This window comes from Miscanthus floridulus, chromosome 10 (assembly GCF_019320115.1).
Source record: "Miscanthus floridulus cultivar M001 chromosome 10, ASM1932011v1, whole genome shotgun sequence".
Classification (NCBI taxonomy): Eukaryota; Viridiplantae; Streptophyta; class Magnoliopsida; order Poales; family Poaceae; genus Miscanthus; species Miscanthus floridulus.
In genome coordinates this window covers 27,594,359-27,622,314 of record NC_089589.1, presented here as the reverse complement: position 1 = coordinate 27,622,314, position 27,956 = coordinate 27,594,359, and the positions used below count along the sequence as shown (strand labels likewise).

The window sequence follows — 27,956 nt, the reverse complement described above, 5'->3', positions numbered from 1 at the left end:
AACTAGAGATGCCCTATTGCCATCTGAAGGATCCGATTCCCTTCAGGTTGACAGGGCCGTCGTACAAACTAAGGCCCTGTTTAGTTCCACTTCAAAATATCAAATTTTTCAAAAATTTTCGTCGCATCGAATATTTGACACATGCATGAAGCATTAAATATAAATAAAAAATAAAACTGATTACACAGTTTAGACGAAATTCACGAGACGAATCTTTTAAACCTAATTAGATTATGATTGGACACTGATTGCCAAATAACAACGAAAAGTGCTACAGTGACATTTCGCCAAAATTTTTCCCAACTAAACGGTACCTAAACTAAGAAGGTAATTAGAGCCAGTTTTGCCAGCTGGGAGGAACTGGAAGGCGTGCATCTCTACCTTTTGATGCGTGATGCCTCACATGTGAACGTGGAGCACCGTTTCTGTTCAGGCCTTTGATTCAGAAGGTAACACTTTTTATGTTTTCGTCCATTTGTTCTAAGAAATCGTACGGCCAAACTAGGAAACTCATATGCGCGTCTGGGCAAAGCCGGATGAGCCAGATGACGGGTAGTTCCTCGGCACGCCGCATGGGACGGCTGGGAACCGTCGGAGCGGAGCACACGGTTACATGGGTCGAAGTCGACGGCACGGTCATTGGCAAAGACAAAGACAGTGCCGTCAGGGAGGAGGTGGTGGAACGGCCGAAAGGGCACAGGTTGTTCTCGGCGTCGGGCTCCGTCGTCTCGTCCATAAACGGAAAGAACGTCAGCGCCGGCGCTGGCGCCACGTCATCGGCGTGCGGGTAGTACTCGAGGTTGGACTGCCGCCGCCCGCCGAGGATGAGCACGCGGCCGTCGGGGAGGCTCATGTCGGTGGCGTACCACCGCCGCGCGGCGAGGAACGACGGGAGCTCGACCCAGCCCGTGGCCGGGGAGAAGAGCCGCGCGACGCGGTCGCCGTTGGAGAAGCCGCCGGTCTGGAGGAGCGTGCCGTTGGGGAGCAGCGCTCCCGAGGAGCACCACGGGTTGGTGGCCAGCGGGTACGGGTGCAGCACGTTGGAGCGGAGGTCCAGGAGCACCGAGTGAGCCGTGCGGTAGGCGCCGTCGGCGGTGGCCGCGCACGGCGCCAGCGCGGCCAGCGAGATGTTGGAGGGCCCCGTGTCGGTGCGGTCGAACATCAGGACGAAGTCCCCCGGCAGCAGCTGCATGTGCATCGCCGAGACGCCGATGCTCGCATGGAGGAGCTGCCATTCTCCCTGGAACGACGATGACGGTGTGGTGGGCTCCTGCGACGGGGCATCATCGGCGCCGGCGGCATTGGCAATGCAGCTGGCAATTAGGAGGAGGTGGAGAAGCAAGGATCTTGGCTTGGGCATGGCTGCTGAGCATGCATCCATGCATGCCATCTTTAAGCCTTTTCATGCATCCTTGCGATGTTGATAAGCTAGGTGTAGGTGTAGGTTTGTAGCTAGCTTGTGTACAGAGTGTGTTGCGTTGCATTGTGATGGTACAGAGTGTGTTGCGTGGAGGGTTGGTTCAGGGAAGGTTGGAGGGACGAGGGAAATGGGGAATACGCATTTGATGCTTCGAACAGGGTTACACGATTCAAAGAGTCAGAAATTTCGGACCAGACTTCATTTAACCCGTCAAAATATTCATGTTTAGCTAGCATTTAGCTGAATCTTTGACACAATTTGATCAAGAGGCACAGAGACGAAACATATTGACCCTCCCAGAGCCCGAGCGGCGCTCGCCCAGGTGGCCATCCTCTCGTCGGTCTCCTCCCTGTCTCTACTTCCTTCGGTGCTTGCATCTGGCCGGCGGCGAGCAGACCCACCGCTGGTTGTTCCTCTCTCCATCTCCGCTCGGTACGTGCAACCCAGTGCCGTGCGGTAGCTGTTTCCCTCCGTTCGTGCGGTTTTTCTCTCGGTTCTGTTCGGCTGTCGGTCCTGATCGTGCGGTGCACCGCTCGGCAGTGTCTGGTGCCCTTCGGCCCAATTTCCAGTCTGTCAGGTTCGAATTTCCAGCCCTGTGTTTTTTTGTTTCATCCGTGGTTTGCGTGTTTGTGCTCGGATTTAAGTTCCATCTTTTGCGTTGGTTTTCCATCCATTCAAGGAACTTATCTAAGTATTCTCGTCACCAGTTGGCATGGATATTTTAGATTTGGGAACTTCTTTTGGTTTGCTTGTTTGGCGGTGATTTGAGGACAGTGGACAAATATTTCGAGAGAAATTTTACGGCTCCCATTCACCCCCCTTTAGTCACCGTTTTCGGTCCTTTATATTGCTACTAATTTAAATATCTGAAAAATAAAAGGAGCCTCGTTAGGAAGCTGCATTCTCATGGCACTGGCAGCATATATATGAACATCACTACGGGATACTGTGTATTTACCGAGTGTGAGTAACACTCGACAAATAGTGCTACACACTTGGCAAACTCTTTACCGAGTGTCACACTCGGTAAAGTGGACTCGGCAAACAACGACTCGGTGAAGTTATTTTACCGAGTGTCTAATATCGGCGCACTCGGAACAGAGATTTACCGAGTGCTGCAATGACACTCGGTAAACAATTATGACTTGACGGTCGTCAGCCTCCAAACTGACCGTTAACGGCGACTTTTACCGATTGTCACCAGCAGCACTTGGTAAATAAATTAGCATTTCGTGATTAAAACAATTCCGCAAATAAATTTTTTGAATAATGTTTACCGCGTGTAGCTCCTAACACTCGGTAAAAGAATAACCAATTTCGTGATTAAAACAATTCCGCAAATAAACTTCGAGAAATAATGTTTACCGAGTGTTCCCACTCGGTAAAAAGTAGTCAAATATTACCGAGTGGGGATGCGGCACTCGGTAAAAAATGGCACACTCGGCAAAATTCACAGAATCAGAACCAATTTGGTTATGTTCTCTGTTTTACCGAGTGCTGCACTCGGTAAAACTGACAGAATCTCTGTTTTACCGAGTGTTGCACTCGGTAAAATATGTCCACAGAATTTTTGTTTGTTTGTTTCAGTGCATATCCAGTCACAATAAGCAACAAAATCACAGGAAATTATAATAACATGACAGATAGGCAATATATATCACATATATGTCCACAAATGTCACATCCACTCACAATAACCAACATATGTCGACAAGCACCATGCAAAGTCCACAAACACCATCAACATGTGTCCAAAGTCCACAAAGTTCAACCAAGTCCACAGTTCAACATACAAACCCATCAAACAAGGTCGGATGGCCTGTCACGTGGTCGGAGGCCTGCGGAGAAGCGGAGTCAAGTCCAGGTCTTGATCACCCTGCATATCGTTGTTCGATCCAGCTGTAGAAGGTCCCTAGAATGAGATTGCACATGTGAGTTATCTGGATCAAAGCAAATTCTAAGGTCTAAGCTATGGTAGGTCAAACTAAGGTATAAGTCGAAGGTATATGACACGAAAGTGAAGAGTGCATCTAAGTGACTCACAGGAGTGCCGTCGCGCGGAGGTGGAGGCACCAACGGTATCATCGGCGGCGGCGGAGGCGGTGGAGGCTGGCCTATGCTCTGAGAAAAACGGGCCATGTACTCGTACCAGTCCTTGTGCGCCTGCTGGAAGGCCTCAAGCTGGGCCTGCACTCGCGCCCTCTCCTGTGCCAACTCGGCCTGGTGCGACAGCTCGAGGGCCTGAAGCTGGCTCTGTGAGGCTTGCTGTGACTCCTGCAGGGCTTCAATCTGGGCCTACAATTATTTATCACATAGTTAGAATGCAAATAAAGAACGAGTAGAAAATGAATGGACAACGAATGCAACAGAACTAACCTGGAGTGCTACCACCTGGGGCTGTGAGCGTGGTCGTATGGCCGGACTCGAACTCGTGCTCCGGGCTCTAATCTGGGCGAGTGTCTGAGTGTTGGCCGTGTCTATGGTGCTGTTGCCCATATAGTATCGCCCGTGTGGCTTACCTGGTCCCAACCTCATGACGATGTCACCCTCGAGGTCAGCGGTGCTCGGATCAAATTCTGACCCATGGATCTCTCTCGCCATCTCCGTGTACTCGCTGAGGCGCCTGTGCACGCTCGGGTTGCTGTATGCCTCGGGCGGGTCCTCCGCGTTGTAGACGAGGTCGGGGTCCTTTGCCTTGCCCTTGTGTGCCAAGGCATATGCCTTGAACGAGGCGCACTCCTGGCCGGGGTGGAACCGCGTCTGCAGGAAGAAGCACAACAATAAGATATTATGCATTCAGAAGTTAGCATAGCAACAACGAAATGAAATCCGCGTACATATCTGGCTGCATATTCCTTGAGGGTAGTGGGGCCTTGTTTGTGCGAGGAACCCTGCATCATCGCACGGCAACGTGAGCGTACGGCGTGATATTGCTCGTACTCCTCACTCAACCACTTGTCCACAATGGCCTCCCAGCAGTTGTCCATCCCCGCACACCAAGCAGGAGGCACCTGCACGTACACGAGCACATGACAAATCATAAATCAATTTCAGTGCAATTAATCGCAGACGATGTAATCTCATGTTTACCGTCAAGTATTGCTCCTTAGTCAGGGGCAGGTGCACTGCCTGCGCTCTGGTGACTCTGTGTCCTCTGCGGGCATGGTAAATTCTTCTACACAGGAGCTTTGTCTTGTAGAAGAGGTCCTGCACTCGGTGAACACAGACTCTGTTCACCACGTCATCCGCGTCCTCCCTACGTACTCCCTCCGCCAAGGTGTAGTAATCCTACAAGCAAATACAGTCAGTAATATACAATTAATGTGATGTTATTATCAGCATAGTGCGATGAACACGTACCCACAGCTCTTTCATCACCCAGTCGGCCTTGTTGTTATAACACTTGCCAGCTCGATCAGTCTGATCGCTGGCGGCGTGCTAGTGGGACCACTTCATGGCGGGCTGCACAACACCATCGATCCTCACCATCCCGGGGTAGTTTGCCCTGCACAGAAGACCCAGGATCCCATTTACTCGGCGAGAGTGACTCCCTGGGATCACCATTTCCCAATCCCTGCACAAAGTTATTGAGATTGAATATTAGTTTCTGTTATAACTTAAAAACCTGTGAAGTAGTGTTAACATGCAAAAATTACTTACTTAGTTCTGGATGGTCGAATCACTGGCCGTCTCTGTATGGGTAAGTCTGGGAGGCGCGACGACCCTCGCAGCCAAACCGTAGGCACCCCATTTTCCTCTGCCAGCAAGTCGGCATCCTCCTCGCGCTCAGCCCGCTCGGTATGCTTCTGATCGAAGCTTTTCCATGATTCACCATCGGACGGATGTATCATCTTGTCAGTGTATCGGCGTCCAGTTTTGTGCCACGTCATCTGTTTTGCGGATTCCTCGCTCATGAAAAGCCGTTGGATCCTCGGTATGAAAGGAAGGTACCTCAGGATCTTTGCGCCGACTTTTGTTTGCGTCTTCCGACCATCACTAGATTCTAACTCAATGTACCTAGATGCCTTACACTTCGGACAGTACTTATCGTCAGCATGTTCTCCCCTGAATAAGATGCATCCGTTCGGACAAGCATGTATCTGCTCGTACGACATCTTGAGTGCACGAAGGATTTTATTTGACTCATACGTGTTCTTTGGCAGAACGTGATCATCCGGAAGTAGGGTGCCAACTACTGTCAACAATTGATCGAAGGATTCTCTACTCCAGCTAAACTGGGACTTCACAGCCATTAGACGTGCAATGACATCCAGTTTAGAAACATTGGTGCGCCCGTGAAGGGGTTGTTGTGCCGCATCCAACATGGCGTAAAACGCCTTTGCGGTTTGCTCTGGCTCCTGCTCTGCACTTCCTTCATCGAAAGCCATGTCATGGTCATTTAACATTTCTGCCACCCCGGCTTCAGAATCAAACTCCTCGATCCGTTGTCTCACGACCTCTTCTCTCGCACGATGGCGTTCACCATGCATGGTCCACCGGGTATAGTTCTCTATAAATCCATTGTTGACAAGATCTTTAGTCATCTCCTCATATGTTTTCATTGTCTTGTTCTTACACTTCCTACAGGGACACCAGGCATGTCGCCGTCCGTTTGCAAATGCCTTCGTCATGAAATCATTGGCCTTCTCAATCCATTCATTTGTGTATTGACCCCTCTTCTGATAGCCCGTGTACATCCACTGACGGTCATCCATCCTAACATATAGACGATATTGCAGTTTAGAGCAATAAAACTGGAAATAAGATCAATTCCTCCAGTAAAAATAAGAATACAACATCAACAGAGGATGTGGATTCCTGCAATATTGTGCAGATGTCAACTTTGCGAGGAAAACAAAAGCCAGTCTGAAACTCGCAGATGCTTAACTCTATGGCATTGCTCAACGTTTTGTACTGGATGTTCAGCCAGAGGGCATGCACTTTGATTATGCTGTAATAACGCTGAATTTACTGGTCCTGATGCAATGCAATGGACTGGGGCTTTGTCCCTGGAACTCTAAAAAACTAGTAATATATATGTGGAATATCTATGTGTATCCTAACAACACCTTTCTATAGGTAAAGCTTTTGTTCATCACCTAAAGGTTTATGTTCCAATTAGTGCAGGAAAAATACAGTCTAACAAAGACAGGCAAACAGTTAAATCTTAGAAGCATATTGTACCTGTCAACAGAACTCCAGTAGAAATAACAACTATAATTCCTAGAAGCTTGATGCTAGGATTCTCCAACCTAGAAAATAGGAAGAAACTTTTAGATGTGCATATCATCGAAAACAATGGAGAAGAAAGAAAAAACGCTCAGAAATGCATGTTAGTTAGGGAGCGATCAGCAGTACTTTCAGCCATGGCTTATAAGCCAATCCAGCCGAAACGAACAGACTGTTTTATCTTTGCTACTACGATGTAGGTTCCAACAAAACAGCATGATAGCAATGGCTGCCTGTGCCTAGCCTGCCTGCCTGGCTGTACCGCCCTATCATCATCATCCATCCCAATCGCGCGCGGAGCAGAGCATACTTGCCCGCGAATTAAACTAGTGTCGTGATGAGCTGCTGCTGAATACTGATGATGATTTTGGGCGATGACTAGTACTGCTAATACAATTTATTTATTAGCATGATAAACAACCGTGAATTAGTAGAGTAATCCCGTTGGCTTTTGGTCGCTGTTGCTGGTCCATAGTACGTACAAGATTATGATAAGGAAGGGCAATTCAAAAGACGTGCGTGGACTGGGCTTTCTGGTATCTTTTCTCTTTCTCTAGTGCCCCGTCTCGATTGCGATAATAATGCAGATAATAAAGCAGCAACACTAGTAGCTAATCGACACACCACACCAGCACCTACCTACTTTCGCTAGGTGGTTTAGTAGTAGCAGTAGTATACAAATTTATTTACAAAGCTCCGTGCACGCTGGAACGTGATGGCACAGTACAGTAGCGTGTGTGTGTGTTTCGTTTAAGTTTCGGCCTCAAACGAACAAGCTGTTTAGCTCTATATATATATATATATATATATATATATATATATATATATATATATATATATATATATATATATATATATAGAACTACTGTTCTGTAGCTGGCTATAGAATAACTTATTCTGTAGCCACTTTAAGTTACGATAATTACTATGTTAATTTACGAGATTATAGTAACTCCTTACTAAGTGGTTTACTATAACGTTATGGTAAATATTCCCATGTGTTATAGTAATCCAACTATCGTAAATATGTATTGACATTATGGTAAATTAATATATAAAATTATGGTAAATAGAGGTGGCTACAGAATAACTTATTTTGTAGCCGGCTGCTGAATAGCCTCTCCATATATATATATATATATATATATATATATATATATATATATATATATATATATATATATATATATATATATATATATAGTTGTCAAACTTGTCAAGGTTTCAAGTTAGAAGAAAAAATGGCAGTAGATAAGGGCAGCCTTTTCTTGTTGCGAATTGTGCTCATCGTATCCTTAATTTGACTGCTCTGTACAAGCCGTAAGTACTACTGCTATACTACTAGTAGTGCTTGCAAGCTTCAGTTCAGCGCTTAGGTACACGACAAGAAGCTGGAGAGAAAAAAAAGGACAAAGAGAAGTTTCTCGATGGGAGATTCTTCTCCCTGCCTTCATCTTCTTACGGAAGGAGCTTATCCATCCAACAGGTAGTAAAAGAAGCCTATCAAAGTACTGTGACGCGCCACTGTCAGTTACTACCAACATTTAGCTTTTCATTAACAGCGTACTTCTACTAAAGCCCTTATCAGAATCACACACAGTCAAAAGTGCTGCAACTTGCAAACTGGCAGTGTCAAGAAACGTTCGGGGCAATCTGTGGATGGGATTAAACAAGCTCCCATTTGCAGTAGTCAAGTCGCCAATCTCCAGGTGCACGGGAAGTCAGGCATGCAGCTGGAACACGAACACCCACGCCGTTTTAGGCACAGGCTGTTTTATCTTTGCTACTACGCGGGTTAATTGAGCTTAGGCTCTTACAGATAAATAACAATCAACTCCATAAGCAAGTTAATATCTTCAGGGCATAACATATCTTGTTATCAGATGAAAAAATTAGAATATTATTGGGGACCACCTAATTGTCACCCATTGTCGTTAAGAAAAGAAAAAATGGTGCCCTCATTTCATTCTTCCATCAATTTGTGTCCTCATTCACCTGGCCACTGAGCCTTATCTAACATTACTTTATTACATGGCAATGCAAGTAAACTTTTCTCCCATCCCTTCTATTTCATACTAAAAACTCCAGTTGAAAAGGGGATACCATAATTCACTAGGTTATGGTTTGAAAGACTAGGCCCAAGACGAAGCATAGGGAAGATAGAAATGTTAGTTTGGTGTGCTGAAACTACGAGCACGCAAGCAATCCCCAAAGGTCCGTGGACGCCGAGCGCTCAGTCCGAGCAGCAGAAACGGCGGCCAGTGCAGGCAACGGGGGCCGTCCCGCACGGATCCATCCATTTCCATTCCATCGCATCACGGCGCCACCAGACGGAGGGGAGAGGTGGGCAACAGGGCAGGTACCTTGCGTCGACGGGAGCAGGCAGGGGTCCCTTGTCGCCACCGGTGCGGCGGGAGCACGTACGGAAGGGGAGGCCGCGATCAGGGGAGGGGAGAGAGTGCTCGCCGTCGCCGCTGCTGCTGGGGCCCACCCCACCCCACCTCGCGGGAACGGGAGCGAAGGAGGGAGCACGGGGCGGCGTCGGCGGAGGGGATCGTCGTCCGGTGCGCCGGTGCCGCTGTCTCTCTCTCCGTCTCTCTCTCTCTCCGTCTCTCCGGTGGCGGCGGCTGTGGGGGACCGCCCGGTGGCGGCGGTGGTGGAGGGGAGGAGGCGGCCGCGGCGGTGGGGAGGCGTGTGCGGTGTGTGTGTGTGTCTGTGCACGATTTGAGGAAGAAACGGCTTGTTGAATGCTTTTGTTTACCGAGTGCCTAGATGTACGGCACTCGGTAAACTCAAGCACCGCAACCCAATGACATGTGGGCCTGGTACATGTTTACCGAGTGCCCAGATCTACGGCACTCGGTAAACATAAGCATGGAAGCCCACTGTGGTAGACAGGTGGGCCGTGGCTAACCTTTACCGAGTGTTTGAGGTCACACTCGGTAAAAGTATCCATTATTTCATGCAAAACAAAAAAGAAAAAATGCCAATTTAATCCTAAAATTCACCAAACTTTCACATGAACTATTTCATGTCATCTATTTACTATCTAAAAAATTCCAAGTTCAAATCATAATGTTGAATTTCACTCTTAATAGAAATCCTACTCGTCATTGTGAATGTTTAGCGTCTCTTTGGGAGATGTACCGGTTCGGCAGCGACGAATGTAAAAATACTTCCAAAACGTTATGAAATTTTTTCTATAACATAGATGTATGCTTCAATGTTAATTCTTCCAATCTTGTGATTTATCGAGTTCGATTTTAATTATTACAATTAAATTTACACGATATGTACCTAATTTTCATAAAGAATGAAAATTTTGTGAAATATAGTAAATAAATCGAAATAAACACCATATTTTGGAATGGAGTACTAAATATCATATGTGGATAGAGGAAAAAGAATGAAGGGAAAAACAAGAAATTTGGTTGAATTTTACCGAGTGTTGCGCCAATACACTCGGTAAAAGATAGTGTTTACCGAGTGTATTGGCCCAACACTCGGTAAAATTTTCATGTTTGCCGAGTGTATGCTCATAACACTCGGTAAACATGTCATGCCGTGACGCCGTTTGGGGCACGGTTGCTATCCTAGGTGACGTGGCACGTCAATACCGAGTGGCTGTTTTTACCGAGTGCACCCCTTCGGTAAACTTGTAGTTTTACCTAGTGTCTGAAGTTACCGAGTGTGCTGACTCGGTAAAGAGGTTGACTACCGGGTGTTTATGTTTTCCGAGTGTTGGCACTCGGTAAGTACTGTTTTCCGAGTGCCCCGACTTTTGACACTCGGTAATTGTCGGGGCACTCGGTAACTACACAGTCTCCGGTAGTGCATTTAGTTGGCAACCTACGTACATTTTCAGGCTCACAATGAATCCGCAAGCCGGAATAAGCTGTATCATAACATTTGTTTTGTAACATGACGACTCACAACTTAATTATATGTACAAGGCTCTGTATTCTCAGGTGGTAACCTGCATCCACAGTAACACAGATTCGAATAAAAAAACTAATTCACATCACATCGCATTCTAGTCACCATGAATTTATTTGCAGTGTCCAACATCTGACTGCCTCACGACGACCCGCAGCGTAGTAATCGGCTCCATTGCTTCTTCTTCGGCCGAAGCGATGATAGCTCCAGCCTCCAAGGCTGCTTTTTGTCCATGCGGCGCTCCACCTGCAGGCGAGGTCTTTTATGCATTCTATAATCGATAGCGCTAGAGACGTATGTAGTAATAATAATAGTCTTGGAGTAGCATGCATACTTTATTGTTATTCCCTCTGTTGTTCCACGATGAATTCCCTTCAAACTTGCTCCACTTTGTCCAATAACACCTCCTCTGTTTCATCCCCTGAAACGGACCGTCTAGTCAAGTAACCAGATATTCCAATAGCAAGAAAGGTGCTCAGTATATGCAACATATAAAGCAGCAGTGTTGTGTTAATTTACCTGAAGCGTCGGCAGAGGGGCTGACGTTTGTCTTGAAGCTGAAAGGATCTATCGTGTCCTTCACGTACCACTTCCTTTCAATGTTGTTGTCATCATCATCTGCATATGCCTTGACCTGCTTGATATGGCTGAACTTGTCCCACTCAGGGCCAGACTCCCCTTCAGCTATGGAAGCGAGCAGGGAGATGTCACAGTCTACATGCAAATCCCTTGGGTTTACGTCCTGCAAGTATCCAGGGAGTGTTTTCATGTCGTAGTCCTCCAGTGTGAGTCTATGAAGTGCAGGCAAACCCTCTAGTACCTGCAACTCTGGGCACCCTATGATCCCGAGGTCCTGCAATTTTGGCAGATTGCTGATCCTCTCCAGGCTAGGACATCCAGCCACCTGAATTTTCAAATCAGAACCAAAGTTTTCCAAAGCGCTTGGGTGCTCATGATGGTGTGGTAGTAAGAACTCTGGCCCAACACGCTTGATGCCTGGGGCACTTATAATCTGTAGTAACTCCAAGCTTGGGAGCTGGAACAAGCCATCAGGTAGCTCTGTGCAATAAGGCAAGTCTTCCATGAATAGAATCCTCAAGCATCCAAGGGACACAACTGCTGTCGACGTCATCCACCGTGGAAATCGTTGACCAAAGTACCCTTTGATTGCTAGAGTTTCTAAGCAAGGCGGAGGGCAGAGCTCATCAAACACCTTCTCGATGTGTTGCTGCTCTTCCTGTTTCACCAACCGGTGAGCACCTCCACTACTACTAGTGCACTGTAAGTACACATAGCTGAGGCACACCTTTTCACCAAGCCTGGCTTTTATAGCAAATGAGGAAGAAGATACATTCTCCAGGCCATGTATAAGAAGACGCGTGAGCTGGTTGAGAGGTCCTAATTCTTCCAAACTACACCAATCACCCTCCACATGGGCTGGAAACCCCAATAATATCCTCAAATTAGTTAGGCTGCCGAAACCCCTGGGTATATTGTTTATACCTGAGTTAAAAAGGCTTAGATACCTCAGCTGCCGTAACTTTCCAATGCCACCAGGAAGCTTCACCATTCTTTTACAATTACGAAGGTCAATGCACTGCAAAAATTTCATCTTGGCTATTTTTTTTGGCAGCCTAGATGTGTTAGTGCCATGTAGGCACAAATACCTCAAATGTTTGAGTTGGACCAAAGATTCAGACAATGCATCAAAATTTCCATCTTGTATATGTAGGGTCCGCAAACAAGGAAAAGATGACAGTGAATCACCTGGGTTGATCTTTGTTTCCCCAACTAAAATAAGTGTTCGCAGTGATATATGTGCTTGTAGAGAACTCCACTCTAGCTCATTTGACTCTGATTCTTTGGATTTTAGTGATAACCGAATAACATTTTGTGGGTTAATGTTATTGGTATGGCCAGGCTCAGTTTTGTGAGCTATCAATGCTTCATCTCTAGTCAAATACTGAGCGAACGAGCGAACAACATCATGCATATTGCAAACTGTCTGGTCTATGTACCCTTGATCAGGCTCAAGAAGGTTCCTAGCTATTAGCTGGTCATAGTACTCTTTTCCTAACACTTCCAAATCCTGTGAGTTTCCATGAACAAATCCTTCCCCAATCCACATGGCAACAATACGGTCATACCAGAACACCGTGTTCTTTGGGAGGAGGGCGTAGTGCAGAAAGCAAGACTGCAACTCAGGGTTCAGATCTTGATAGCTCAGGTATACTGCATAGTTTAGCTCTTCAGGCATTTGAGATACTGGCCATGTAGAATCATTTAGGACATTTTTCCAGTCGCTTCGCCTTATGTTTTTCTGGCGGAGAAGGCCTCCTATTACTTTGACTGCGAGAGGCAAACCATCACATTTTGCTATAATCGACGTTCCAATGTCCTTCAATGCATCAACCTTTGGTTCATCATTGTTTTCATTTCCAACCACCTGCAAAGCAACTTAAGCTTGTTAATTGAATGGAATATCTAGATATAAATACACTTGGTCATAATCGGAAGCAAAATCAAGTGCTAAAAACGATAGTGTGTGCTGAGGCAAAATTCACGTGCGACGTTCTAAGCGTATGACCGATGTACCAGTCCACTAAAATAGATGGAAAAATCATCGTATATGTATATCACTAGGGTGCAATTAGGTGACGTCTTTGACTGTGTACAAGAATAGTGTTCTCATCAGTCACTATCATTACCAACTCTCGTCTACCTGATGTTTATAGTCACTCCAGTATTTATCGTATCTTTTATTTATTTTTTTCTTATTTTATTAAAAAAGGTTGTACAGTACGCCAAGTACTGACAGTGATAAGTGATAAAAAAGCACAAAATGTACGCCAGATTACTGCATCTTCACTGCCAGTAACCGACAATGACAGTATTTAAAATCAAGATCTCAACATTCTCCTGAGCATCTATACCAGCAGAGCTATACAACACTTGTGACTATACAACTATACAACACTTGTGACTATACAACTGATGCTATTCTTTTAACTACACAATTTTGAATCTTATATTGCATATTTGATACTGTGAATGATCTCAAATGAAAAGGTTGTTAACTGCAAAGTTTTAGATCGATCTCATCGACTACTAACTCTACTATTGACTTTGTCTCCATTCGACATCATTAACCATTTCAAATCCCATTGGTGAACTTACATATAATATTTTGATATGTAAACCATCTTAAATTAAAAAGTTGTAAACTACAAAGTTTTAAATCTTTTTGAACGTATAAAGCTATCTTATCAAACATCATATGAAAAAGTTATTACTTTTTCGTAAAATAGCCTATCACTGTTGGTTGTAGCCACAAACCGGCCACAACGGGTGGTCCTTCACTGCATGTTCGTGGCTATAACCAGCAGTGATAGTACACTGCCTGTCACTCACTTGTAGCCATGGTTTGTTCGTGAAAGTTCATCTATCACTGTCAGTTGTACTATCACTACCGGTTCCAAAGCAACCAGCAATGATGGTCCGACAATGATGGCTTGTGTTTGCGGTAGTGCTAGGTCCTATGCTACCCACTTGCCTATTAATAATGGTATGAACTATCATGTCAGCCTGCACTATGGCACTTAAGGCCATGTTTGGATGTTGTAGTATTAAGAGACGTAGTATTAAGAAACAACGATTTTAGAACCTATAGATGTGGTAAACCATGATTTAGCTACAAAGAGGTCTTGATATGAGTTTATAAAACTCTAAAGAGACTACAAATTTAGCAAAACTCTGGTTTTCAAAACCATAAAATTTGTTGCATCAAAACACTTCATACAACTCTAATAAAATCAAAGTATTTCATAAAAGCATGGTATTTTTCTAAAACTCCAAAAATACATCTGCATCCAAACAGGGCCTAAGATTTTGAACTTGCTACATTCGAAAATTGTATATGTAGTAGAAGTATTATTTTTATAAAAATATAGAATAATCAAAATTAAATTACCAGTGTTGATATGACATAGTATTTGAGTCAAATTTTATAAAATTATTTGAAATAAAAACTTATAAACTTTTTTGTCATGCCATAGTAATGTAATTTAAAATAAATTATCAGTGTCATTTATATGTGGTTTGTTAAGTAACAGTTTAGCACTTGATGATCTATTAACTAAAAATATCCTAATGTATGTACGTTTGATTGGTTGATATATTAACCCAACTTTATGTTAATAACCGAAATGTATAGCATGGATCATGGAGGATGCAAACTATACAGCCACGGTGTTGTCAGAAATTGGTCCTGCTATCGGCCAGGTTGAAGGTGAAAGAAGGAACCAGAGAAACCAGAGGATTTATTTTAACGAACATCTGTCCCTGCTGATGGTTCAGTAATTAACTAATCGGTCCCAATACAAGCCTACATGAAGCTAGTCCTCGTTTGAAACCCAAAGATTGGGTATATGATCCTAGAAAATAAATTCGTCCCTTTGTGACATTTGGTTTATTTTTTGATTCCAATTTGACACTATATGTTCAATTTCAATGCAACTTATCATGAGATTATTCATAAAAGGACCAAACACCCCTGGTAGAAAAACGAATGGACGGAAGTTAGGATCCAACTGGAAAGGTTATTAAAGTCTGCACATCTTGACCTGAAGAAGCTATGTTTTTCTCCCTTATTCATACTCTCTTGGATGCAGGTAAGCCTAATGTGATATCCCTTGTATCCTTAGCTTTTTAACCATTCTAGAGATGAGACAAGTGAGGCAAGTTACATGGACAATTACTCAAGTGTCTATGGTAAAACCTGTCAATCAGGATATATGCCAAAGGCCCCGTGAGTACTTTTCCTAACTTTTTACGCCATGTTCAGAATAGAACTTTTAAATCATTGATTTTATTTTAACATGTTTACAGGATCTAGTAAAATTATAATAGTTTGAAAAGGTTGTTAGAGAAAAGGATTAAAGTTACATATGTTATATGTTATTTTAATGTCTAACTCGATGAGATATTTAAAAAGTTACACTCCTATCACCTAATAATAGGACTTCTGAAAATTTAGAACAAAATAAATTAGGCAACAAGAGAAAGCCTAACATTCCCATCATTAAACAGTAATGTCCGGTCCTGATTGGCTTTAATAGTACAGGCTATAAATTGCGGATTCTTTATCAGACCGTGGAGGATGGGACTTGGTCTTGGAGATATTAAACCTAAGCACCAGACGCCCTTTGCAACGAAAGAGTTGAGGCTCTAAAGAGTTGAGGCTCTCAAAAAAATCTATAGAGTTGAGGCTCACAAGTATTAGTAACAATGTAATAATGCTTGTACATGAGCTCTTACGAAACGTCACAAGCACCTACAGTCATTTGTGTAATGTAAGAATTTTTTAAAAAAATATTACTACATGTTACTAACTTTATTATTGTTTGTAGTTTATGCTTATTCCTTTTAGGCTTTTATTTCGCCTGTTCTTTGTCATGCTCTGTGTTCATGATTCTTTAATGACATTTCACTACTATAGAAATGGATTTCGCCAACACTATTTTGATTCTATTAGAAACATCGGTAAAAATATATCACCTTCGGTAATTGAACCGTTGATAAAAATGGCTTTCACCACCATTTGTGGCAGTGAAAAACGGTTTTGAGTATATAGCTGGTCAGAAACCCTAGCCCATTCTCACTCCCTCACCGACACCCCACCTACTGACCACCTCTCTCTCCCTTACTCGAGCACTTCCTTCCTCCCCCTCTCTCCCTCACCAGCACTCCCTCTGGGCCCCCTCTCTATCCCATTGTAGCACCGCGGCCCAAAGATCGGATTTGCCATCGGCGCGGGGGCAGACACCACCCATGGCCCTCAGCAGCATGGCGGACGCCGCCCAACATAGAGATGGACCTCGATGTCACAATCCTGGCTGCTAGGGGCAGCTAGCGTAGACCATCATGGACGACTGCAGGCACACATGACACATGTATTTTTTAATTATTTTTATTCAACTTTCAATATCGATTTCAATGTGGCGGTGATGAAGGTGAGCATCACCGCCGAATCGCAAAACCGGTGGTGATGGTGGTTTCCAAGCAAGCGGTGATAATGTTTGTGTAGTAGTGTTTTGAAAGTGGTTTACAGACCATAGATTTCTAATATTAATGCTAAAACAAATAACTATTTTGTACAACCATGCGCATAAGGGCATCTTCAGTGTAAATTTTCTTTCTGTGGTTTCTAAGAGTGCCACATCATTTTATAGGTTTAGGTTGATGAATGAAATGATTCCTCTCAAGACACAATTTTATAAATAGATAGTAAAGCAAATGTGAAGAAAATGCGCAAGATTACCGACATCTGAATAGATAGTGTAGCAAATGCGCATGCATGAATGTGTAACAAAATAAAGCTATAAATTAACTTATACGGACCTGCTTCTTGAGTAAAGACCAGACATCTTCTTGCTCTAATTTGTTGACATGGTGGTAGGGCACCTCTGCCATCATGCCTTTGGCGACCATGTCATGTCTTGTGGTAATGAGGACACAACTACCTTGAGCTAGGATGCTTAATAATGGAGTTTTGAGGACACTCTCCCATGCATGGTGGTCCCAGACATCATCCATCACCAATAAAGTCTTGCAGTCCTTCAAGGCTTCCTTAAGGGTTCGCTCTAGTGCAGCCTTTGTGTTTCTTGGTGCTTGATGGTTTCCTTGTGCTTCAGTGATAGCTCTCTCTAATAGATCAACATCGCTAAATTCTTGATTGACACTCAACCATATTCTCTTTTGAAACTCTTGTTTGACAAAGTCATGATTAAAGATCTTCTTGGCAAGGGTGGTTTTGCCAATCCCTCCTACTCCCACAATAGCATAAACCATAACATTTTTGTGTTCATGTACATTTTTGTCCTTCTTCGTGAGCAAATCCACAAGATTTCTTGTGTCCTCCTCAATCTTCTCACCAACCACACCTAACTCATCCTCCCCTGTTGTCTCACGCCTAGTGCGAAGGGAGGATTCTACCTTTTTTGTGTTGTCCTCATAAGATGCAAGGTTAATGAAGTTGAAGGTTTTGCTACGCTTCTCAATGTCATCTAGCCTCTCATTAAGACTTTTTATGCGATTACCGATGACATGAGCATGGAGAGGATTCCTCATACAAAAGAGCAAGGGATTGAAGCAGCCCATATCACAGCTTCGACCCTGTTCCATCGCCTTGAGCTGGCACAAATCAAGGATGTTGGTAGCATCATACATGGCATTCCTAAGCTCTCTCACCCATGATTTCACACTCTGGTCGCTGATGTTCCTCTTGTCAGCATCGGCGAGGAACCTCTTAAGGTCCCGAAGCTTCATCCCCATCTTTTTTATCTCATCGGGAACACCTAAGAGCAGATGCACCTCTTCTTTAGCCATCTCCAACAACATGTCTTGGAGGTAGGATGCTAAAGCATCCAGTACCACCGCCATTTTTGCTGCTTCAGTATCTACAAAATCGAAATTAGATAAAAAATTACGTGTTTCATTTTAAAGGAAAGGTAATCTTGATGGTAAAAGTACCGAGGCCCCTATAACCTTGGCACTATTATTCAAAAGGGAACACTGCAACAGTAGATAGGTACTAGAATAATCACATTTAAATGATAACTGAGTACTTTTGGTACCAGATCTGGTGCATAGTAGCAAGCTAAAATGATAACGGAGTTAACAAATTAATGAGTAGTAGCAGACGAGAATATGATGAAGTTTGATCTATGGATGATGTTGAAATATTATATACTTGGGCACCTAAAAATCGAAAGCAGCTACACCAATCTCAAGCCGTCACCCTTGTGTGAGTATATTTGTGAGTGGAAGAAGAGTATAATATCTCCAACAAAAACTAGAAAGAAAGAAAGAAAGAAAGCGGATGGAAATAAAAATAGAGAGGGCCGGGAAAGACTAGGCATATGCACCTTGATTTGCAGCGGGGAAAAGAGAATTAATGATGTGTGTGTCCTTCGGTTCCGGCGTCAAGGAAACGGACCTGTTGAGCAATGGCTGGAACTGGAAGTACGTAACGTTTGACCAAGTGCCGGCGTGGTTTGCCTAGCAGTTGCACGGTTGGAGATGCCTGGATCTGGCCTCTGGCTCGGTGTGGTGTGGGCTACTACTCTGCTTGACGGACGCTGGAGGAAGTGGGAGTAGGTGGTGTCTGAATGGCTGAGGGCCGATAGCGAGGATTGTGGCTAGCCGGCAACAGAGGCGTGAGCTAGGAGACGTGAGGTGTGCCTACGGTGGCTACGCTGGGGCTGCTTTAGTTGGTGAACGAAGGCGACTTTATTTATTGTTGGGCATGGCCACCTAGTTAACTGAGCTGGTAGTGGCAGAGAATTTTTTTGTTTTACTCTGAACAACTTCAAATATAAACACACACACACACAACCACAAGGTAGAGGAGAATGTTTATATATAGGGATTTTTGTCCACAATAAAAGGAAGTTTGTAGCACACCATGATTTTGTGTTTTGTGTCTCCAGCACACCTAAGCAAATAAAATGACTAGCTAGCCCACGGGCCCACTCTCCATTCCCTTTGCATGCATTTAATTTCTCCGTCCCTAATCTCCTTTTCCCCCTCTGGTGGCCAACCATCGTGATGTTGGCTTCGACCTGGCACACTAGATCTCTCCTTTGCCGATGAGCAGTAATATAGATGCCACACCGCCCAGCAACAACAGGGTGCCACCCAGGCCCATCAGCGAAGTGCAATGAGATTTTTTTTTGTTTGTACCAAAGAGAGACTCTAGAAGTTTCTAGCCCCGTCGCTGGCTACTGCAATTTGTCCATCATCAACTTCTAGCGCTCGAAATCCCTACCTCTGGCTTCGCATATTTTTTCCCTAACCACTCCACCTCTAAGATGTTTGTGTTTTTTGAGACCATAAGACGTTTGTGTTCTTTTGGGATATTCGTCCTCTCCATTTTATGTCATATGGTTTTGAAATGAGTATTTGGGATATGAAATGAATTCAAATGAAAATTTGTCAACTACAAAGTTTTATAACTTTCCGAGTTCTACAACTTTGGTTTTGGTCATTTCTCCATTCGAGGTCATTTAAAGAATTTCAATTTCAGATGTGAGGAAATTCAACCGTAGTTTTCCTTGGACAGATGATTTCAAATGAAAAAGTTGTCAACTACAAAGGTGCAAAACTTTTCAAGATCTACAACTTTTGTTTTGGGATTTTCTCCATCCGAGGCCATTTAAAAAGTTCGAATTTTGAATTTGAGAAATTAAACATAATTTTTGTTGAATAGATGATTTCAAATGAAAACGTTGTCAACTACAAAATTGCATAGCTCTTCGAGATCTACAACTTTTGTTTTGGTCGCTTCTCCATCTGATATCCTTAACTACAACTACACACCCACTTGTGACTATAGAACATATGGATTGCTTTGGTATTAACTTCTATGAAATCTTGCAAACCAAATAGAGAGACATCATAACGACTTTAAATAAAAAAGTTTCAATCTACAAAGTTGCATAACTTTTCAAGGTCTACAACTTTTGTTTTGGTCGTTTCATCATCCAAAATCCTTAACTACCACTACACACTCACTTGTGACTATAGAGCATACGGACTCCTTTGACATTAACTCTATAAAATCTTGTGGTGTATATTAGACATTCAAATGATCTCAAATCAAAAAAGTTTGTACTAAAAAGTTGTAGATCTTCACTACACCACAACACCGCTTCACCGTCAGACATCTGACGCTAAAAATTATATTTGGCGATGGATGATATGATGCTAAAGATAACTCAGAGACCATCTGACGCTAAATCCTCATTTAGCGATTTAGTGTCTGTCGCTATAGGCATTCATATTTAGCGTTGAACCGTCTGTCGCTAAACATATGTATACCGTTCCTCTGTCTGTCGCTAAAAAATAAGTGGGCCCACCTAGCTCGAGCGCGCCACTTATATTGAGCTCCCGCGCCCAGCTTACATCGACCTCGTGGACATATTTTAGCCGCCCCGAAAACCCTAGCTCCCAAATCCACCGCCAGCCGCCCTCTCCCTCTCTTCCCCCACGCACGCCGCCCTTCCCTCTCTTCCCCCACGCACGCCGCCGCCCTCTCCCTCTCTTCCTCTCTTCCCCCGCACGCCGCCCTCTCCCTCTCTTCCCCCACGCACACCGCCTTCTCCCTCTCTTCCCCCACGCACGCCGCCCTCCTCTCCTAAGGCCGGATCCACGCCGGGGCGACCTCCTTTCAACTCCCGCGGCCTGATCTACGCTAGGGCGGCCTCCCTTCAACTTCCTCGGCCGGATCCACGTAGTAGGGACTGCACTTCTCTCTCCCCGACTGGATCCACAGCGTGCCCTTCTCTCTCCCCTTCCATGCTCAAGCCAGCCGCCGCACAGCTAGGAGACCGGCGCGATGACGGCCCGAGCAAGCGACGGTAGGAGATGGTTACGCCACCGCGGCATCCCTCACCGGCGCACGCGCGGAGCCAAAGCTGCACGCAGCACCGTCGAGCGGCACCGCCATGGCGCCCTTTGCTGGACGCGCGCACGCATGCGAGGAGCCTCACGGCGGCGGTGGCGGTTCCTGATGCGCCGGCGGTGAGCTCTCAGACGAGCCCATCGACGCCGTCTTAGGTGAGCACTAGGCCCATTTCTTAATCTTGGGGTTGGGGATTTGGTACGGGATTTGGGGAATTATGATTTAGGGTTCAGATTTTGGGATTTTGTTGAAGAAATGGGGCTTAGAAAATGAAATAGATTTGATTCATGTGAAACTGGAGGGAGGGAGGTGATTGTTTACATTAGTTATAGTTGATCTAAGGTTTCAATTTAACCCTTTGCAGTGATTGTTCATTCACTCAGATGCCAATCGAGAAGACATATCTGCTTTGTCGTTCCTTACCTCAGCTTCTATACTCCGTGTACTCCAGGTACAACTTTGCTTAGCTTTGGATTTCACAATATTCTGGACAAGTAATATTAAGTATATACCAACATGATATTTGCATGATACGCCTAACAATAATGAATCTATGAAAATGGAATGCCAAAATTTGATATCATACACAGATATCAAACTGTGTTCACCCTAAAGAAATCTTTTATATTGGGCCATCTATGCTTACCAATTTATATATTCATTTGCTATGATGCATGTGTGTGCTCTGATGGGACGGTCCTGACAGCTTAGCCTTAGCTAGGAGGGTATGCAGCATCAGGGGTAATAAAACAAGCCACTACTCGTTATTCCTATCTTTGATCCTGTTCAACCATTAACTCTGATCCATCAATCTGACTTTTAAAAGAGTGTAAATGGCATCTGGGATGGTATTGTGGTGGAACTCATGATCATTCTTCACATTGGCTTGGTATGAACTTATTGCCTGGAGTGGACCTCATCTAGTAATGTGCAGCAGGACCGCAGGACAAAACGGATCCCTAATATGTTATACGGCATAATTGCATGATATGTGCAAATTCTATGATGAATTTTCTAACCTCCCTCTCATTCTTTTAGTCGCTCAACAAGGACATGGGATAAATCTATAATGGTTACGCTCCGCCACTGCGTCCAGCAGCAGGTGGTTGAGATGCTCTTAGCTGATATGGACTGTTTTGAAGTTTCTTTGAGTTGATTACATGGTTTAGTTGCATTTCAGCTTTCTGATTACTCATAATATGTTCTGGGTATTGTTCACTACAACTTTGGCAAGATTGGTTTCCCCAAACATCATCTATATCCTATACTAGAGACATCAATGCAACTGATTGCATTTCCATGGCAAAGATTGTATCTCGATCTCTTTTTTGTATATTCATTAGTGTTTCATAACCTAAACCTAAAGTCCTAAACAACTGGAGCTGGAGTTTTAGTTTGTAGTTAAACTATTCTTCTACCAATTTCCTTGTATAATCCTTATGTCGTTACGTGATGAACTATTAAATTGAAATCAAGAGGGTACGACTTACAGTCTTTTATGTAAATAAGGCAGTGCTCATCATCGAAATTTAAAAGTTTGATCAGTGAAATGAAATTTCCTTGTCATCTTTATCATGGACTTATGTCTCATAGCACCCCATTAGTAAGTAGTGTTACTGCAGTCAGTTGTCATGTGGAAAACATCATTGTCCAATTGTTGTGTCAAATAACTATTGATTTTTTTTCACAGAGAAGTATCAGCTGCTGCTAATGCACTTATTTTGCCAGGGAAATCTTATGTGCTTGTGAGCTTTGCAGCTCAGAAACCAGATGCAACTGTCTTCCTATCTTCAGGGTCAGAAACAAAACCTGGTATGATGAAATGCCAACTAATTCCTTTAATTATGTGATATTTTCACAGATGCTTTTGCCTCTTCCATTAGATAAAAATTTTATTAAAATAGTGCTGCATGTCTTCATTTTTTGTTTCTTGGGTTAGTTTTACAGACCATATGGGCATTGCATTTGATGGCTTGCTCTCAATGTTTGTTTCTTGCCATTGGGTGAAGCATCAATTACTGTTTCTTGTATATTGTTAATATAATGGCCCTTCTGCTACAATAAAAAAATATTATATGTAAAGTCATATTGAGTTTTGGAAATATTTTTTTCCCGCTGTGTTACCATGGTAGTGAACTAGTTTGGGTGGTTTTGATCTATAAGGAACATACTGAAATAGGAAGAGGAGAAGCAGGACATGATTCCCATCTTTGAAAGAATATTATCTCAAAGTGTCTACATGGAGATAAGGCACACTTATAGTTCTCTGTTTATTGAAGGATAGCAACTGAGACAAAGTAATATCTTGGGATATGTTGTTGAATATAACAGTCGAAGTGTGGAAGTTGGATCATATGCCTGCCAACTGATGAGAATATGTCAGCCTTTATTGTTGTAATTCTGATGAATCAGTGTTATTCCACATGGCATATAGTTTGACTTGATCATGAAAACAACTGGCATGGAAGCTATGCAGTGGCAGATCTATGTATAACCTGTGGGGCCACCTGGCCCCACATGTTTTGCCAAAATACATTTAACCTCCTTCATGAAACCTGCAATTTATATATATGTTAATTGTGTAATTCTTGCATTAATTGACTTAAAATCAACTAACTTGGGCCCACTGTTTTTGAATTCTGGATCTGCCAATGCTATCATTTGATCATGTAAAACATGGAAATTAGTCTAAATCAATATTCTCTTTCTTAAGTTGGTGTGTGACATCTGTAGTAAATATAATTATTATGTTTAATATATTTTTCTAATGAAGCCCATAAAGAAAACAGAGCTAAAGATAAACATACTCTACTTATAATGGTTTTGGCAATACTAGAGGAAAATACCCATTACCTTCTTGTGTTAGAGGCACTATTTTGGCTTTTCTAACCTGTTATTCATGTTGTATGCTCTTTTTTATGCAAATATTTTTCACACTGACAAACAAATGGAATACAGTGGGGAAGATTTCACGGCGAGTCTCCTTAGTTCATTATCCTAAACCTGAGGAATTGGCTAAACCAAGTTTTGGGAGTCTTACTCCTAGCAGTAAGAAATCTGCAGGTAATTCTTTATTAACATATGTTTTCTTCGCTGATCGCACTTTTCTACTGCTAGCCAAGTTGGGCAGGATATTGCATTGCAGATTACTGGTTGAACTTGGGGTATTTCATGGCTGGCAGTTTAATCTTGTTACCGCTTGGTTTTCTATTGAAGTTCTTATTATCATAACTTATCAACAAAGGAAAAAGACAAGTCTGGTCCAACTGTATTATCATCTCTGTTGGAAACCGTTAGGCATACTACCTTCTTGATTTATGTTTTCAGTGCTAGTTGGAAAAAAAACTGCTCTTTTATCCTTAGAAAAGTAGATACACTATAAGATTATGGTACAGGCATAATTTTTGTTGTGTACACCATCACTGCCAGCTCATCTTTCCGCTTTTCCTCGATCTGTATGGTGTTTCAGGAGCCGGAGAAACGGAGAGAAGAACTTGAGGCCTTGTTACTTGTTGAGCGGTCTGAATTGGTCTGAAGGCTGACCACAGTGATCTAACAAGTTCTCTTCCAGTGTAGATAAATGTTTTTTTCCTAACGATAGCATACTGCTTGGTCCAGGCCATGAGTCATTCATCAGAAATCACTTTGTTGGAGTGTATCTTCTTTAGTTCCTCTGTGAGTGTTTGGACTTGGTCATAAATGAATCTATTTGTATGAGAAATGTGCACAATGATGTTACTTTTGTATTAATTTGCAACCAAATGGCCTTTTATTTTTTTAAAATGCATTTAAATGATCTCGTCAAACCATCTGTCGCTAAAAACATTTGTAACTTCAAATTGTCTATCGCTATAGAGTACTAGCAGGCTATCTGTCGCTAAAGAGTAGCAGCAGACTATCTGTCGCTAAAAAAATTCAGGGCAACGGACTGTCTGACGCTAAAAGTACTGTCTGACGCTAAAGATGTTTAGCGACAGGACTTACAGCGTCTGCAGAAGTCTGTCGCTATAACTTTTTAGTGTTAGACTGTCTGTCGCTGTAGCCGCTTTTAGCGTCAGACCGTCCATCGCTAATCTTGGTGTTGTGGTGTAGTGCTTGTCGAGTACTACAACTTTGGTATAGTCTTCATCAGACATCAAATGAGAAAGTTACTAAGTTCATATCACTACCGAATCAAGCCATGAACCGGTAGTGATAGTATCACTGGTGCTTTTAGCCAAAAACCGCAGTGATGACCCAATATCATTGCCGGTTCATGGCTCGATCAAACTGGCAGTGATATCTTTGCCGGTTTTAGCCACAAACATGGTCCAATGTGGAAATGAGTCAAAGGGAAGAGAGTGTCAAGGGCAATATGGTCCTTTGACTGGGCATGGTGTGTCATGGAAAAAACTAATGTTTTCGCAACGTGTTTGTGACTAATTCATTGAGCACAATGCGCTGTGCGCAAATCCACTCTTTCTGAGTGTCCCAGGGACAAAAATCCCTATAAATATCAACAGATGAAGCAACCACACCAGAAGGGAACAGAGATGGGGACAACATGGAACTTTTGTATAACTGGAAACCATACAACATATGGTTGCAATCAACTCTGAAATTACGAATAGCTTATGATCGGCCCTTTATATCTAAAAAAAATGATCGGTGGCTGGTCCAATGCGACCTCTAGGGACTAGTTCAGATTATTTATTTATTTAAAAGAAAGAGATCGACAAGTGCTGAATATGGAGTGCTTACAATTACAGAACAAGATGATCGACGAGCTCGCTCGCTGGCAGCTGTCACCTGGCACCGATCGGACCTGTGCGCCCTGAGAATAGATCGACAGAGGGGAATGATTGGATCAACAGATGAAGCAGACGAATGAAGCAAACCAGAACGGAAGAGAGGAAGGGGGCGACATACAATTTTTGTATAACTGGAAACCAGGATGATGGGTATCTTCGCCGAGCAAATACGGAAGAAGTTAAAAGATGGGGTTTGAATCAAAACGAATGGCTGCAATCAGCTCTGCAAATAAGAATGGCTTATTCGTCAGTGGTTCGTTCAATGCGATCTCTAGGGAGGGTCAATATTTGAAATAAAAGAAAAAGAAACAGCTCGAGGAGAAGTGCTGAATCAATATTGGGTGCTTACTGCTTACACAGTTACCGATGAAGACCACAATGATGGGTATCTTCGCCAAACAAAAAATGAAAGTTGGGTTTGAATCACAACGAATGGATGCAATCAACTCTGCAAAAACGAATGGCTTATTATTCGTCAGTGGTTGGTTGGCTGAATACGACCTCTCTAAGGGAGGGTCATTCTTTTTCATTATTTCAAATAAAAGAAAAACAGACAGATCGAGCAGAAGTGCTTACAGTTACCGAGCAGGACTGCAAGACGATCGACGAGTTCGCAAGCTCGCAGCTTGCTCCTTCCGATCCGAGGCTCTCGCGCCCGGAGACGAGAGTGGACGGATCGATCAGCAGAACAGTGATGTGTGTGACATGAATGAATGAATGAATGAGAGAGGCGCGTAGAAGCAGAGGAGGCCTGCATGCTTTATACACACACTGCCTACGACGGAGGGGAGAGGACGCTTGTATCCACCTGGAAGCAAGCAAGGGATACACTTTCTGACGGGTCACGAGACACGAGGGCCCGGGTCGCGTTAGCTGCGCGCCCAGGAAGGAATGTATCCTGAGTGCTTTTGCTTTAGGCCGCGGCGTTGGAAGCATGTTGCAGCGATCCATCCTGATGTCGTGTGAGGGCTTTTGCTTTTGGCCACTGGAATTGGAAACGGCAAAGCATATGTTGCAGCAAGAAGCAAGGAATATATACAAGCTGGTCATGTGCTTTTGACCATCTGAAGCATGTTGCTTTAGGCCGCGCAGGGAACCATCAGAAGCATGTTGTTGCCGTGCAATGCAGAGCAAAATGCTGTAGGACTACAACTAACTAGAGATGCCCTATTGCCCTGAGAAACGCAACAAGTAGGCAACGCCGTTAGGAAAAAGCAAAGGATGGCCAAGGATCCGATTCCCTTCAGGTTGATAGGGCCGTTGCACAAATTAAACTAAGAAGGTAATTAGAGCCAGTTTTTCCAGCTGGGAGGAACTGGAAGGCGTGCATCTCTACCTTTTGATGCGTGATGCCTCACATAGTCACATGTGAACGTGGAGCACCGTTCAGGCCTTTGATTCAGAAGGTAACACTTTTTATGTTTTCGTCCATTTGTTCTAAGAAATCGTACGGCCAAACTAGGAAACTCATATGCGCGTCTGGGCAAAGCCGGATGAGCCACATGACGGGTAGTTCCTCGGCACGCCGCATGGGACGGCTGGGAGCCGTCGGAGCGGAGCACGGTTACATGGGTCGAAGTCGATGGCACGGTCATTGGCGAAGACAAAGACAGTCGTTATCGGCGTCTGGCTCCGTCGTCTCGTCCAGGAACGGGAAGAACATCAGCACCGGCGCCGCGTCATGCGGGAAGTAGCTAGTCGAGGTTGAACTTCCGCCGCCCGCCGAGGATGAGAACGCGCCCGTCGGGGAGGATCATGTCGGTGGCGTACCACCGCCGCGCGGTGAGGAACGAGGGGAGCTCGACCCAGCCCGTGGCCGGGGAGAAGAGCCGCGCCACGCGGTCGCCGTTGGAGAAGCCGCCGGTCTGGAGGAGCGTGCCGTTGGGGAGCAGCGCCCCGGAGGAGCACCACGGGTTGGTGGCCAGCGGGTACGGGGTGCAGCACGTTGGAGCGGAGGTCCAGGAGCACCAAGTGCGCCGTGCAGTCGGCGCCGTCGGCGGTGGCCGCGCACGGCGCCAGCGCGGCGAGCGAGATGTTGGAGGGGCCCGTGTCGGTGCGGTCCAACATCAGGACGAAGTCCCCCGGCAGCAGCTGCATGTGCATCACCGAGACGCCGATT

The 27,956-nt window shown here is 44.1% G+C and overlaps 2 protein-coding genes across 2 annotated transcripts; both read right to left on the bottom strand.

Moving 5' to 3' along the window:
• Positions 1-442: 442 nt before the first annotated feature.
• Positions 443-1,360, bottom strand: LOC136488294 (aldehyde oxidase GLOX1-like). Its single transcript, XM_066485278.1, has one exon. The coding sequence runs from the start codon at positions 1,358-1,360 to the stop codon at positions 443-445; it is 918 nt and encodes a 305-aa protein (XP_066341375.1).
• Positions 1,361-10,959: 9,599 nt separating this feature from the next.
• On the bottom strand, positions 10,960-26,552 carry LOC136489893 (disease resistance protein RGA2-like). The gene is made up of 7 exons (XM_066486404.1): positions 26,414-26,552; positions 26,194-26,285; positions 25,956-26,060; positions 25,788-25,860; positions 16,985-18,042; positions 11,105-13,031; positions 10,960-11,006 (listed from the first exon to the last, which is right to left on the bottom strand). The coding sequence occupies exons 5-7, from the start codon at positions 18,023-18,025 to the stop codon at positions 10,960-10,962; spliced, it is 3,015 nt and encodes a 1,004-aa protein (XP_066342501.1). The 5' UTR covers positions 18,026-18,042; positions 25,788-25,860; positions 25,956-26,060; positions 26,194-26,285; positions 26,414-26,552.
• Between the last annotated feature and the right edge of the window lie 1,404 nt (positions 26,553-27,956).